Source organism: Bombina bombina, chromosome 10 (assembly GCF_027579735.1).
Source record: "Bombina bombina isolate aBomBom1 chromosome 10, aBomBom1.pri, whole genome shotgun sequence".
Taxonomy (NCBI): domain Eukaryota; kingdom Metazoa; phylum Chordata; class Amphibia; order Anura; family Bombinatoridae; genus Bombina; species Bombina bombina.
Window position 1 is genome coordinate 8151161 of NC_069508.1, and position 15964 is coordinate 8167124.

The 15964-nt window shown below is 39.1% G+C and overlaps 1 protein-coding gene across 6 annotated transcripts in view; it reads right to left on the reverse strand.

The window, feature by feature from the left end:
- The window catches only part of LOC128641190 (collagen alpha-1(XI) chain-like), a 222453-nt gene that overhangs the window by 52169 nt on the left and 154320 nt on the right, over window positions 1-15964 (reverse strand). For all 6 annotated transcript variants that reach the window (XM_053693756.1, XM_053693757.1, XM_053693754.1 and 3 more), the window contains 5 exons: window positions 13555-13599; window positions 10506-10559; window positions 9583-9627; window positions 9121-9174; window positions 4413-4457 (listed from right to left, as the gene is read on the reverse strand). In XM_053693756.1, coding sequence (XP_053549731.1) covers window positions 4413-4457; window positions 9121-9174; window positions 9583-9627; window positions 10506-10559; window positions 13555-13599 — 243 coding nt within the window. The remainder of the gene's footprint in view (window positions 1-4412; window positions 4458-9120; window positions 9175-9582; window positions 9628-10505; window positions 10560-13554; window positions 13600-15964) is intronic.

Consider the following 15964-nt stretch of genomic DNA (forward strand, 5'->3'; position numbering starts at 1 on the left):
TCTCTCCCCTGTATGATACAGCATCAGATTACATAACGATATGTAGAGTGTATCTGGTTATTGTATTTCTCTCCCCTGTATGAGACAGCATCAGATTACAGAGGTATACGCGGTGTGTATCTGGCTATTGTCTGCCTCTCCCCTATATGATACAGCATCAGATTACATAACGATACGCAGTGTGTATCTGGGTTTTGTATTTCTCTCCCCTGTATGATACAGCATCAGATTACATAACGATATGTAGAGTGTATCTGGTTATTGTATTTCTCTCCCCTGTATGAGACAGCATCAGATTACAGAGGTATACTCGGTGTGTCTCTGGCTATTGTCTGCCTCTCCCCTATATGATACAGCATCAGATTACATAACGATACGCGGTGTGTATCTGGGTTTTGTATTTCTCTCCCCTGTATGATACAGCATCAGATTACAGAGATATACCCGGTGTGTCTCTGGCTATTGTCTGCCTCTCCCCTGTATGATACAGCATCAGATTACATAACGATATGTAGAGTGTATCTGGTTATTGTATTTCTCTCCCCTGTATGATACAGCATCAGATTACAGAGGTATACTCGGTGTGTCTCTGGCTATTGTCTGCCTCTCCCCTATATGATACAGCATCAGATTACATAACGATACGCGGTGTGTATCTGGGTTTTGTATTTCTCTCCCCTGTATGATACAGCATCAGATTACAGAGGTATACTCGGTGTGTCTCTGGCTATTGTCTGCCTCTCCCCTATATGATACAGCATCAGATTACATAACGATACGCGGTGTGTATCTGGGTTTTGTATTTCTCTCCCCTGTATGATACAGCATCAGATTACATAACGATATGTAGAGTGTATCTGGTTATTGCCTTTGTCTCCCCTGTATGATACAGCATCATTTTAAATAGTGATACCCGGTGTGTCTCTGGCTATTGTCTGCCTCTCCCCTGTATGATACAGCATCAGATTACAGAGATATACCCGGTGTGTCTCTGGCTATTGTCTGCCTCTCCCCTATATGATACAGCATCAGATTACATAACGATACGCGGTGTGTATCTGGGTTTTGTATTTCTCTCCCCTGTATGATACAGCATCAGATTACATAACAATATGTAGAGTGTATCTGGTTATTGTATTTCTCTCCCCTGTATGATACAGCATCAGATTACATAACGATATGTAGAGTGTATCTGGTTATTGTATTTCTCTCCCCTGTATGATACAGCATCAGATTACATAACGATATGTAGAGTGTATCTGGTTATTGTATTTCTCTCCCCTGTATGATACAGCATCAGATTACATAACGATATGTAGAGTGTATCTGGGTTTTGTATTTCTCTCCCCTGTATGATACAGCATCAGATTACATAACGATATGTAGAGTGTATCTGGTTATTGTATTTCTCTCCCCTGTATGATACAGCATCAGATTACAGAGGTATACTCGGTGTGTCTCTGGCTATTGTCTGCCTCTCCCCTATATGATACAGCATCAGATTACATAACGATACGCGGTGTGTATCTGGGTTTTGTATTTCTCTCCCCTGTATGATACAGCATCAGATTACAGAGATATACCCGGTGTGTCTCTGGCTATTGTCTGCCTCTCCCCTGTATGATACAGCATCAGATTACATAACGATATGTAGAGTGTATCTGGTTATTGCCTTTGTCTCCCCTGTATGATACAGCATCATTTTAAATAGTGATACCCGGTGTGTCTCTGGCTATTGTCTGCCTCTCCCCTGTATGATACAGCATCAGATTACAGAGGTATACCCGGTGTGTCTCTGGCTATTGTCTTTCTCTCCCCTGTATGATACAGCATCAGATTACATAGTGATACCCGGTGTGTCTCTGGCTATTGTCTGCCTCTCCCCTGTATGATACAGCATCAGATTACAGAGATATACCCGGTGTGTCTCTGGCTATTGTCTGCCTCTCCCCTATATGATACAGCATCAGATTACATAACGATACGCGGTGTGTATCTGGGTTTTGTATTTCTCTCCCCTGTATGATACAGCATCAGATTACATAACGATATGTAGAGTGTATCTGGTTATTGTATTTCTCTCCCCTGTATGATACAGCATCAGATTACATAACGATATGTAGAGTGTATCTGGTTATTGTATTTCTCTCCCCTGTATGATACAGCATCAGATTACATAACGATATGTAGAGTGTATCTGGTTATTGTATTTCTCTCCCCTGTATGATACAGCATCAGATTACATAACGATATGTAGAGTGTATCTGGGTTTTGTATTTCTCTCCCCTGTATGATACAGCATCAGATTACATAACGATATGTAGAGTGTATCTGGTTATTGTATTTCTCTCCCCTGTATGATACAGCATTAGATTACAGAGGTATACCCGGTGTGTCTCTGGCTATTGTCTGCCTCTCCCCTATATGATACAGCATCAGATTACATAACGATACGCGGTGTGTATCTGGCTATTGTCTGCCTCTCCCCTATATGATACAGCATCAGATTACATAACGATACGCGGTGTGTATCTGGGTTTTGTATTTCTCTCCCCTGTATGATACAGCATCAGATTACATAACGATATGTAGAGTGTATCTGGTTATTGTATTTCTCTCCCCTGTATGATACAGCATCAGATTACATAACGATATGTAGAGTGTATCTGGTTATTGTATTTCTCTCCCCTGTATGATACAGCATCAGATTACATAACGATATGTAGAGTGTATCTGGTTATTGTATTTCTCTCCCCTGTATGATACAGCATTAGACTACAGAGGTATACCCGGAGTGTCTCTGGCTATTGTATGCCTCTCCCCTGTATGATACAGCATCAGTTTACATAGTGATACACAGTGTGTCTCTGGCTATTGTCTTTCTCTCCCCTGTATGATATGGCATCAGATTACAGAGGTATACCCGGTGTGTCTCTGGCTATTGTCTTTCTCTCCCCTGTATGATACAGCATCAGATTACATAGTGATACCTGGGGTGTCTCTGGCTATTGTCTTTCTCTCCCCTGTATGATACAGCATCAGATTACATAGTGATACCCGGTGTGTCTCTGGCTATTGTCTTTCTCTCCCCTGTATGATATGGCATCAGATTACAGAGGTATACCCGGTGTGTATCTGGCTATTGTCTGCCTCTCCCCTGTATGATACAGCATCAGATTACATAGTGATACCCGGGGTGTCTCTGGCTATTGTCTTTCTCTCCCCTGTATGATACAGCTTCAGATTACAGAGGTATACCCGGTGTGTCTCTGGCTATTGTCTTTCTCTCCCCTGTATGATACAGCATCAGATTACATAGTGATACCCGGGGTGTCTCTGGCTATTGTCTTTCTCTCCCCTGTATGATACAGCTTCAGATTACAGAGGTATACCCGGTGTGTCTCTGGCTATTGTCTTTCTCTCCCCTGTATGATACAGCATCAGATTACATAGTGATACCCGGTGTGTCTCTGGCTATTGTCTTTCTCTCCTCTGTATGATACAGCCTAAGATTACATAGTGATACCCGGTGTGTCTCTGGCTATTGTCTTTCTCTCCCCTGTATGATACAGCATCAGATTACATAGCGATACACAGTGTGTATCTGGCTATTGTCTTTCTCTCCCCTGTATGATACAGCATCAGATTACATAATGATACGCGGTGTGTATCTGGCTATTGTCTTTGTCTCCCCTGTGTGATACAGCCTCAGATTACATAATGATACCCGGTGTTTGTCTGGCTATTGTCTTTCTCTCCCCTGTGTGATACAGCCTCAGATTACATAGTGATACTCGGTGTGTGTCTGGCTATTGTCTTTGTCTCCCCTGTGTGATACAGCCTCAGATTACATAATGATACCCGGTGTTTGTCTGGCTATTGTCTTTCTCTCCCCTGTGTGATACAGCCTCAGATTACATAGTGATACTCGGTGTGTGTCTGGCTATTGTCTTTGTCTCCCCTGTGTGATACAGCCTCAGATTACATAATGATACCCGGTGTTTGTCTGGCTATTGTCTTTCTCTCCCCTGTGTGATACAGCCTCAGATTACATAGTGATACTCTGTGTGTGTCTGGCTATTGTCTTTGTCTCCCCTGTGTGATACAGCCTCAGATTACAAAATGATACGTAGTGTGTGTCTGGGTATTGTCTTTCTCTCCCCTGTGTGATACAGCCTCAGATTACATAGTGATACGCGGTGTGTGCCTGGCTATTGTCTTTGTCTCCCCTGTGTGATACAGCCTCAGATTACATAGTGATACCCCGTGTGTGTCTGGCTATTGTCTTTGTCTCCCCTGTGTGATACAGCCTCAGATTACATAATGATACGCAGTGTGTATCTGGCTATTGTGTTTTATATGATTTACCATAAATTTATTAAGTAATTCAGTCATAAAAAAACAACACTTACCACTGCGCCCTTCTCTCCTGGAGGACCTTCTTTACCTGGGTGTCCCTAAAATAGACAAAACAACGTTTAAAAAAGATAGATAGATGGGAAGTTTAATTTGTAAGCCAAAACTAGACAGTGTAACAGTTCCTTCAGGCCAATGGTTATATTAGATACAAGAAGTAGAAGGTTTAGATGTGCTTTGTATACATTCGGCTAGATTCCGAATTGTGCGTTAGGCTGAAAAAGCAGCGTTAACAGGTCCTAACGCTGCTTTTTCCCTACCGCTGCTATTACGAGTCTTGCAGGTTTAGGGGCACCGCACACTTCTTTGGCCTTACCGCAAAACGACTTACGTAAACTTCGTAAACCCTTTTTTCGATGGGACTTCCATAGCGCTGGTATTACGAGTCTGTCCTGGGAGGCCAAAAAGTGAGCGGTACACCCTCTACCTCCAAGATCCCTAACGCATTTTAAAGTCAGTAGTTAAGAGTTTTATGGTACAACTCCGTAGCATAAAACTCATAACTAAAGTGCCAAAAAGTACACTAACACCCCTAAACTAACTATTAACCCTTAAACCGAGGCCCTCCCGCATCACAAACACTATAATAAAATTTTTAACCCCTAATATGCCGCTCTGGACATCGCCGCAACTATAATAAACATATTAACCCCTAAACCGCCGCACTCCCACCTCGCAAACACTAGTTAAATATTATTAACCCCTAATCTGCCGCCCCTAACATAGCCGCCACCTACATTATACTTATTAACCCCTAATCTGCCGCTCCGGACATCGCCGCCACCTACATTATACTTAGTAACCCCTAATCTGCTGCCCCCAACATCGCCGACACCTACATTATTTTGATTAACCCCTAATCGCTGCCACCTACATTATACTTAGTAACCCCTAATCTGCTGCCCCCAACATCGCTGACACCTAAATTATTTTTATTAACCCCTAATCTGCCGCTCCCACCATCGCCGCCACTATTCTAAATTTATTAACCCCTAAACCTAAGTCTAACCCTAACTCTAACACCCCCTAACTTAAATATAATTTAAATAAATCTAAATACAAATTACTATCATTAACTAAATTATTCCTATTAAAAACGAAATACCTATAAAATAAACCCTAAGCTAGCTACAATATAACTAATAGTTACATTGTATCTAGCTTAGGGTTTATTTTTATTTTACAGGCAAGTTTGTATTTATTTTAATTAGGTAGAATAGTTATTAAATAGTTATTAACTATTTAATAACTACCTAGCTAAAATAATCGGAATTAAGGTAGAAAAAATGCCATTGGCTGATGCAATCAGCCAATAGGATCGAGCTTGCATTCTATTGGCTGATTAGAACAGCCAATAGAATGTAAGCTCAATCCTATTGGCTGATTGGATCAGCCAATAGCATTGAACTCCAATCCTATTGGCTCATTGCATCAGCCAATAGGATTTTTTCTACCTTCATTCCGATTGACTGATAGAATTCTATCAGCCAATCGGAATCTAAGGGACGCCATCTTGGATGGCGTCACTTAAAGGAACCTTTATTCGTCGGGTAGTCGTCAGAGGAAGAGGATGCTCCGCATCGGATGTCTTGAAGATGGAGCCGCTCCGCGTCGGATGGATGAAGATAGAAGATGCCGTCTGGATGAAGACTTCTGCCTGTCTGGAGGACCACTTCACCCGGCTTGGATGAAGACTTCTCCCGGCTTCGTTGTAGACTTCGGCCCGGTTGGATGAAGACTTCTGCCGCTTCCTTAAGGATGGATGTCCGGTCTTCAGAACAGTAAGTTGATCTTCAGGGGGTTAGTGTTTTTTTAAGGGTGTATTGGGTGGGTTTTATTTTTAGGCTAGGGTTTGGGCCTGCAATAGAGCTAACTGCCCTTTTAAGGGCAATGTAAATCCAAATGCCCTTTTCAGGGCAATAGGGAGCTTAGGTTTTTTTAGTTAGTATTTTATTTGGGGGGTTGGTTGTGTGGGTGGTGGGTTTACTGTTGGGGGGTTTGTTTGTATTTTTTTTTAAAGGTAAAAGAGCTGATTACTTTGGGGCAATGCCCCGCAAAAAGGCCCTTTTAAGGGCTATTGATAGTTTAGTTTAGGCTAGGTTTTTTTTATTTTTTATTTATTTTTATTTTGATAGGGCTATTAGATTAGGTGTAATAAGTTTAAATATCTTTTAATTTGTTTATTATTTTCTGTAATTTAGTGTTTGTTATTTTTGTACTTTAGCTAATTTAATTTATTTAATTGTTTTTAATTTAGTACATTTATTTAAGCATAGTGTAGTGTTAGGTGTTATTGTAACTTAGGTTAGGTTTTATTTTACAGGTACTTTTGTATTTATTTTAGCTAGGTAGTTATTAAATAGTTAATAACTATTTAATAACTATTGTACCTAGTTAAAATAAATACAAACTTGCCTGTAAAATAAAAATAAACCCTAAGCTAGCTACAATGTAATTGGTTATATTGTAGCTAGCTTAGGGTTCATTTTATAGGTAAGTATTTAGTTTTAAATAGGAATTATTTAGGTAATAATATTAATTTGTATTTAGATTTATTGTAATTATATTTAAGTTAGTGGGTGTTAGGGTTAGACAGGTTTAGGGGTTAATACTAGTGATGTCGCGAATAGTTCACCGGTGAATAGTTCCCGGCGAACATAGCTTGTTCGCGTTCGCCGCGGCGGGCGAACATATGCAATGTTCGATCCGCCCCCTATTCGTCATCATTGAGTAAACTTTGACCCTGTACCTCACAGTCAGTAGACACATTCCAGCCTCCCACCTCCTGGACAGCATCCATTTTAGATTCATTCGGAAGCTGTATTCATAGAGAGAGGAGGGACAGTGTAGCTGCTGCTGATTTTATAGGGAAATCGATAGCTAGGCTAGTGTATTCAGTGTCCACTACAGTCCTGAAGGACTCATCTGATCTCTGCTCTAAGGACAGAACCCCAAAAAGCCCTTTTTAGAGCTAGAACATCAGTCTGCTTTTTTTTTTTCCTGTGTAATCTAATTGCAGTTGCCTGCCTGCCAGCGTGTGTGTCAGACTCACAGCGTATACTGTGCCCACTTGCCCAGTGCCACCACTCATATCTGGTGTAACAGTAGTGTACATTTAAAAAAAAACAACACTTTTTTGACTGTGAAATAATAGCAGACAGCTGCCAGTACCCAAGATGGCTGCCAATAAGGCAGATGGGGAGGGTTAGAGAGCTATTTTGGGGGGGATGAGGGAGGTTGGGGGGCTAAGGGGGGATGCTACACCACAGCATATGTAAATATGCTAAAAATAATAAAAACATTTTTTAAAAACCTTTTATTTTAGTACTGGCAGACTTTCTGCCAGTACTTAAGATGGCGGGGACAATTGTGGGGTGGGGGAGGGAAGGGAGCTGTTTGGGAGGGATCAGGGGGTCTGATGTGTCAGGTGGGAGGCTGATCTCTACACTAAAGCTAAAATTAACCCTGCAAGCTCCCTACAAACTACCTAATTAACCCCTTCACTGCTAGCCATAATACACGTGTGATGCGCAGCAGCATTTAGCGGCCTTCTAATTACCAGAAAGCAACGCCAAAGTCATAAATGTCTGCTATTTCTGAACAAAGGGGATCCCAGAGAAGCATTTACAACCATTTATGCCATAATTGCATAAGTTGTTTGTAAATAATTTCTGTGAGAAACCTAAAGTTTGTGAAAAAGTGAACAATTTTTTTTTATTTGATCGCATTTGGCGGTGAAATGGTGGCATGAAATATAAAAAAATGGGCCTAGATCAATACTTTGGGATGTCTTCTAAAAAAAAATATATACATGTCAAGGGATATTCAGGTATTCCTGAGAGATATCAGGGTTCCAATGTAACTAGCGCTCATTTTGAAAAAAAGTGGTTTTGAAATAGCAAAGTGCTTCTTGTATTTATTTCCCTATAACTTGCAAAAAAAGCAAAGAACATGTTAACATTGGGTATTTCTAAAGTCAGGACAAAATTTAGAAACTATTTAGCATGGTTGTTTTTTGGTGGTTGTAGATGTGTAACAGATTTTGGGGGTTAAAGTTAGAAAAAGTGTGTTTTCTTCCATTTTTTCCTCATATTTTATAATGTTAGGTGATTTATGCCCTTTATGGATTAAAACCAGACTCTGCATCAACTATGTAATTTTCCTTGGGAGTTTTGCCATGGATCCCCCTCCGGCATGCCACAGTCCAGGTGTTAGTCCCCTTGAAACAACTTTTCCATCACTATTCTGGCCAGAAAGAGTCCCTGTGGGTTTTAAAATTCGCCTGCCTATTGAAGTCTATGGCGGTTCGCCCGGTTCGCGAACATTTGTGGAAGTTCGCCGTTCGCGAACCCAAATTTTTATGTTTGCGACATCACTAGTTAATACATTTAGTATAGTGGCGGCGACGTTGGGGGCGGCAGATTAGGGGTTAAGCAGCACTGGTATTGGAGTACGGTAAGGAGCACAATTTTGCTCTACGCTCACTTCTTGCCTTTTAACGCCGGGTTTGTAAAAACCTGTAATACCAGCGCTGCAGGTAAGTGAGCGGTGAGAGAAAACTGCTCGTTAGCACCACATAGCCTCTAACGCAAAACTCGTAATCTGGCCGATAGCCTTTATCAGGTGACACTGATGGGGTATTATAGAAGGGTTGCACAATGCATTTATAATTCCACCTGAGCTTCCTCTGCTTTTGATACTCACCGGGGGACCATCAGATCCGGGTAATCCAGGAAGACCAGGCTTTCCATGTGGCCCCTAAATACACAGAAGTAAAACGAGTTTAATACAAAGGGTTGTGTGAAGTTCTCACAGCTACCCTGATTCTTTTCCTTTGGTGTGATCAGAATTCAAACAAATGTAGGAAATATAAATGCGTCAATAAAGACTCTATAGAACCAATAAAGACTCTACAGAACCAATATAGACTCTACAGAACCAATATAGACTCTACAGAACCAATAAAGACTCTATAGAACCAATAAAGACTCTACAGAACCAATATAGACTCTACAGAACCAATATAGACTCTACAGAACCAATAAAGACTCTACAGAACCAGCAGGATATTAATGTCCTCCCCTAACTGATGTTACTATCACCTCCCTTCTTCTACCTTAGGACCTCACAGTAACAGAACAAAGGGACACAACACAAATCATTTACCTTTTCACCAGGAGGACCGATGGGACCTTGTGGCCCTGGAAGACCCTGCAGAGAAAGAAAACATTACATGTGAGCACCTCATTCATTACTGTGTGTTGAGAACAGAGCAGCGTTTATGTCACTGGCTCTACGCGCTTCATTCCTAAACCCACAATCCCTCATTCTTCTCCAGGAACTCACAGTGAAGGTGCGCAACAGTAGCTTACAGTAGAGGAAGTGTTATATGGTGAATAAATGTCTTGCTTAGTTTTCATTGCAAATGGTGTCAGTCTACTTCAGTGGCAAGTAACAGGCTGCCCGATGCCAAAAATATATTTATTCTTACAGCCTTTGGTGAGATTTAATGACAACAATTATTTTACAAACTTGCAATAAATAATATCAGCATAGTGTGAAAACATTCTAAATACGTTAATACCTTGTTTGCTGAAACAATACCCCCACAGACCACTTGTCTTATGTGGAGAAGCAAACTCAGCCTTGTTACATATAGCACCATTTGCCCTCCTTTCCTGTGTTTTCTTAAAAGCCTGTTATCTCATCTCTGTTGTTCAGGGTCATAAACAAATTAGTTAGTACACTAATCAATCACTGTGAACCATGTAGGAAGATCAGTTTCCTGAATTCCATGGAATGCATGCTAGCCTCTATTGGTCTATGAAAAACTACAATGTTTCAGATCTTAATTCCAGGGAAAGCAGGCAAAATAATGCAAGTGCATTGCAAAGGATTTCTCTATACATAATTAAACTTTAACTGGTGAAATATATTTTGAGTATAATTTGTCTTTAGGGACAATTCAGCTGCAGCATTAACACTTCAGCACACTAGACCTCGCCCCTAAATCTGTCATATACACTCCTGCTGACTCCTCCCCCGCAGACTTGTGCTCTGCACCACAGGGTCCTACTTGTGACACTCACCTGAGGGCCGGGAATTCCTTGTTGACCTGCAGGGCCTGGCTCTCCTTGGGGACCCTAAAACACACGTTACAGAATAGGAAGACTTCAGTTTCACTGTCTCACGTTTCTTCATTAACACAAATGTTCTTCCAGAGAATACATTTCCATTTGTCACAGAGTATTAATTCATTTTACAAAAGTTTGGTCGTTTAAATTAACCTTTCCCTTGGCAGGGGCACTGCGTTGCCGGGGCAGCATGATGGCAGCATTAGACCTTTGCAGAAAACCCTGTTATATTCTTATAATAAAATTAAAAGGAATTAGGAAGTAACTGTGTGGTGTAAAAGTGGTTTTCAGAGTTCAATCACGGAAAAGATGCGCAAAGTTAATTAACCTTCCCAGCCTCAGGGTACAGCATGAGAGGCTAATGTAATAGCAAAGAATGGCAACATAAATATCATTTGTCTAAAGGCTAGAAAAGAGGGTAATTAATTTGCTAAAGAAAGAGCATTAATAAACATCCTCGTATACTGTACAGCTCAGACTACACAGACAGATAGGTGGCATGATACGTAACGTGCAGAGAGATGACAGCGTGACACCCATGTGACATTGTACAGCAACATATGGTCACATAAACAAGCAGTTCTAGTGCAATGTGCATGTTTATATGTGTGCATGTGTATATCTGTGCATGTTTATATATGTGTGCATGTGTATATGTGTGCATGTTTATATATGTGTGCATGTGTATATGTGTGCATGTTTATATATGTGTGCATGTGTATATGTGTGCATGTTTATATATGTGTGCATGTGTGTATGTGTGCATGTTTATATATGTGTGCATGTGTGTATGTGTGCATGTTTATATATGTGTGCATGTGTATATGTGTGCATGTTTATATATGTGTGCATGTGTATATGTGTGCATGTTTATATATGTGTGCATGTGTATATGTGTGCATGTTTATATATGTGTGCATGTGTATATGTGTGCATGTTTATATATGTGTGCATGTGTGTATGTGTGCATGTTTATATATGTGTGCATGTGTATATGTGTGCATGTTTATATATGTGTGCATGTGTATATGTGTGCATGTTTATATATGTGTGCATGTGTATATGTGTGCATGTTTATATATGTGTGCATGTGTATATGTGTGCATGTTTATATTTGTGTGCATGTGTATATGTGTGTGCATGTGTATATGTGTGTGCATGTGTATATGTGTGCATGTGTATATATTTGCATGTGTATATATTTGCATGTGTATATGTGTGCATGTTTATATGTGTGCATGTTTATATATGTGTGCATGTGTATATGTGTGCATGTTTATACGTGTAAATGTTTATATATGTGTGCATGTGTATATGTGTGCATGTTTATACGTGTAAATGTTTATATATGTGTGCATGTGTATATGTGTGCATGTTTATATATGTGTGCATGTGTATATGTGTGCATGTTTATATATGTGTGCATGTGTATATGTGTGCATGTTTATATGTGTGCATGTTTATATATGTGTGTGTATGTGTGTGTGCATGTTTATATATGTATGCATGTTTATATGTGTGTATGTGTGTGCATGTTTATACGTGTGCATGTTTATATGTGTGTATGTGTGTGCATGTTTATACGTGTGCATGTTTATATGTGTGTATGTGTGTGCATGTTTATATGTGTGTATGTGTGTGCATGTTTATATGTGTGTATGTGTGTGCATGTTTATATGTGTGTATGTGTGTGCATGTTTATATGTGTGTATGTGTGTGCATGTTTATATGTGTGTATGTGTGTGCATGTTTATACGTGTGCATGTTTATATGTGTGTATGTGTGTGCATGTTTATATGTGTGTATGTGTGTGCATGTTTATATGTGTGTATGTGTGTGCATGTTTATATGTGTGTATGTGTGTGCATGTTTATATGTGTGTATGTGTGTGCATGTTTATATGTGTGCATGTTTATATGTGTGTATGTGTGTGCATGTTTATATGTGTGCATGTTTATATGTGTGTGTATATGTGTGTGTGTATGTATATATGTGTGCATGTTTATATGTGTGTATGTGTGTGCATGTTTATACGTGTGCATGTTTATATGTGTGTATGTGTGTGCATGTTTATACGTGTGCATGTTTATATGTGTGTATGTGTGTGTATGTTTATACGTGTGCATGTTTATATGTGTGTATGTGTGTGCATGTTTATATGTGTGTATGTTTATACGTGTGCATGTTTATATGTGTGTATGTTTATACGTGTGCATGTTTATATGTGTGTATGTGTGTGCATGTTTATACGTGTGCATGTTTATATGTGTGTATGTGTGTGCATGTTTATATGTGTGTATGTGTGTGCATGTTTATATGTGTGTATGTGTGTGCATGTTTATATGTGTGTATGTTTATACGTGTGCATGTTTATATGTGTGTATGTTTATACGTGTGCATGTTTATATGTGTGTATGTGTGTGCATGTTTATACGTGTGCATGTTTATATGTGTGTATGTGTGTGCATGTTTATATGCGTGTATGTGTGTGCATGTTTATATGTGTGTATGTGTGTGCATGTTTATATGTGTGTATGTGTGTGCATGTTTATATGTGTGTATGTGTGTGCATGTTTATATGTGTGTATGTTTATACGTGTACATGTTTATATGTGTGTATGTGTGTGCATGTTTATACGTGTGCATGTTTATATGTGTGTATGTGTGTGCATGTTTATATGCGTGTATGTGTGTGCATGTTTATATGTGTGTGCATGTTTATATGTGTGCCTGTGTATATGGTATTTGTAGAGCACCAACAGATTGCTTATTCTTTTGGCTTAGAACAGGATGTTATAGGAATATCCAGGTGCCACCTGTCTATAAATGTACTCTCTTAATGAATGTCATTAAGTGTGGTGAAATAATTCACCAAAGCCGCTACCTGAAAGGTCACAAGTTTTTTTTTACCTCTCCCCCCTCCCCACTATCTAAAAAAATACTATAATTTCTGTAACCTGGTTAAAAAAGAAATGATAGGAATTTAAAGAACAAAGATACTCACCAAGTTTCCTTTGGGACCTGGAGGTCCATCCACACCAGCAACACCCTGAATGAAGAAGAATCAGTCAGCGATTATAGTGACATCATAGCAAAGAGAGCGATTATAGTGACATCATAGCAAAGAGAGCGATTATAGTGACATCATAGCATAGAGAGCGATTATAGTGACATCATAGCATAGAGAGCTATTATAGTGACATCATCACATAGAGAGCTATTATAGTGACATCATAGCAAAGAGAGCGATTATAGTGACATCATCACATAGAGAGCTATTATAGTGACATCATAGCAAAGAGAGCGATTATAGTGACATCATCACATAGAGAGCTATTATAGTGACATCATAGCAAAGAGAGCGATTATAGTGACATCATAGCATAGAGAGCGATTATAGTGACATCATAGCAAAGAGAGTGATTATAGTGACATCATAGCATAGAGAGCGATTATAGTGACATCATAGCATATAGAGCGATTATAGTGATATCATAGCAAAGAGAGTGATTATAGTGACATCATAACATATAGAGCGATTATAGTGATATCATAGCATAGAGAGCGATTATAGTGATATCATAGCATAGAGAGCGATTATAGTGATATCATAGCATAGAGAGTGATTATAGTGACATCATAACATATAGAGCGATTATAGTGATATCATCACATAGAGAGCTATTATAGTGACATCATAGCAAAGAGAGCGATTATAGTGACATCATCACATAGAGAGCTATTATAGTGACATCATAGCAAAGAGAGCGATTATAGTGACATCATCACATAGAGAGCTATTATAGTGACATCATAGCAAAGAGAGCGATTATAGTGACATCATAGCATAGAGAGTGATTATAGTGACATCATAGCAAAGAGAGTGATTATAGTGACATCATAGCATAGAGAGCGATTATAGTGACATCATAGCATATAGAGCGATTATAGTGATATCATAGCAAAGAGAGTGATTATAGTGACATCATAACATATAGAGCGATTATAGTGATATCATAGCATAGAGAGCGATTATAGTGACATCATAGCATATAGAGCGATTATAGTGATATCATAGCAAAGAGAGTGATTATAGTGACATCATAGCAAAGAGAGCGATTATAGTGACATCATAGCAAAGAGAGCGATTATAGTGACATCATAGCATAGAGAGCTATTATAGTGATATCATAGCATAGAGAGCTATTATAGTGACATCATAGCATAGAGAGCGATTATAGTGACATCATAGCAAAGAGAGCGATTATAGTGACATCATCACATAGAGAGCGATTATAGTGACATCATAGCAAAGAGAGTGATTATAGTGACATCATAGCAAAGAGAGCGATTATAGTGACATCATAGCAAAGAGAGCGATTATAGTGACATCATAGCATAGAGAGCTATTATAGTGACATCATAGCAAAGAGAGCGATTATAGTGACATCATAGCAAAGAGAGCGATTATAGTGACATCATAGCAAAGAGAGCGATTATAGTGATATCATAGCATAGAGAGCGATTATAGTGACATCATAGCATAGAGAGCGTTTATAGTGACATCATAGCATAGAGAGCGATTATAGTGATATCATAGCATAGAGAGCTATTATAGTGACATCATCACATAGAGAGCGATTATAGTGATATCATAGCATAGAGAGCGATTATAGTGATATCATAGCATAGAGAGCTATTATAGTGATATCATAGCATAGAGAGCTATTATAGTGATATCATAGCAAAGAGAGCGATTATAGTGACATCATAGCATAGAGAGCGATTATAGTGACATCATAGCATAGAGAGCTATTATAGTGATATCATAGCATAGAGAGCGATTATAGTGATATCATAGCATAGAGAGCGATTATAGTGATATCATAGCAAAGAGAGCGATTATAGTGACATCATAGCATAGAGAGCGATTATAGTGATATCATAGCAAAGAGAGCGATTATAGTGACATCATAGCATAGAGAGCGATTATAGTGATATCATGGCAAAGAGAGCGATTATAGTGACATCATAGCAAAGAGAGCGATTATAGTGACATCATAGCATAGAGAGCGATTATAGTGACATCATAGCATAGAGAGCAATTATAGTGACATCATAGCAAAGAGAGCGATTATATTGACATCATAGCATAGAGAGCGATTATAGTGACATCATAGCAAAGAGAGCGATTATAGTGACATCATAGCATAGAGAGCGATTATAGTGACATCATAGCAAAGAGAGCGATTATAGTGACATCATAACATAGAGAGCGTTTATAGTGACATCATAGCAAAGAGAGCGATTATAGTGACATCATAACATAGAGAGCGATTATAGTGACATCATAGCATAGAGAGCGTTTATAGTGATATCATAGCAAAGAGAGCGATTATAGTGACATCATAACA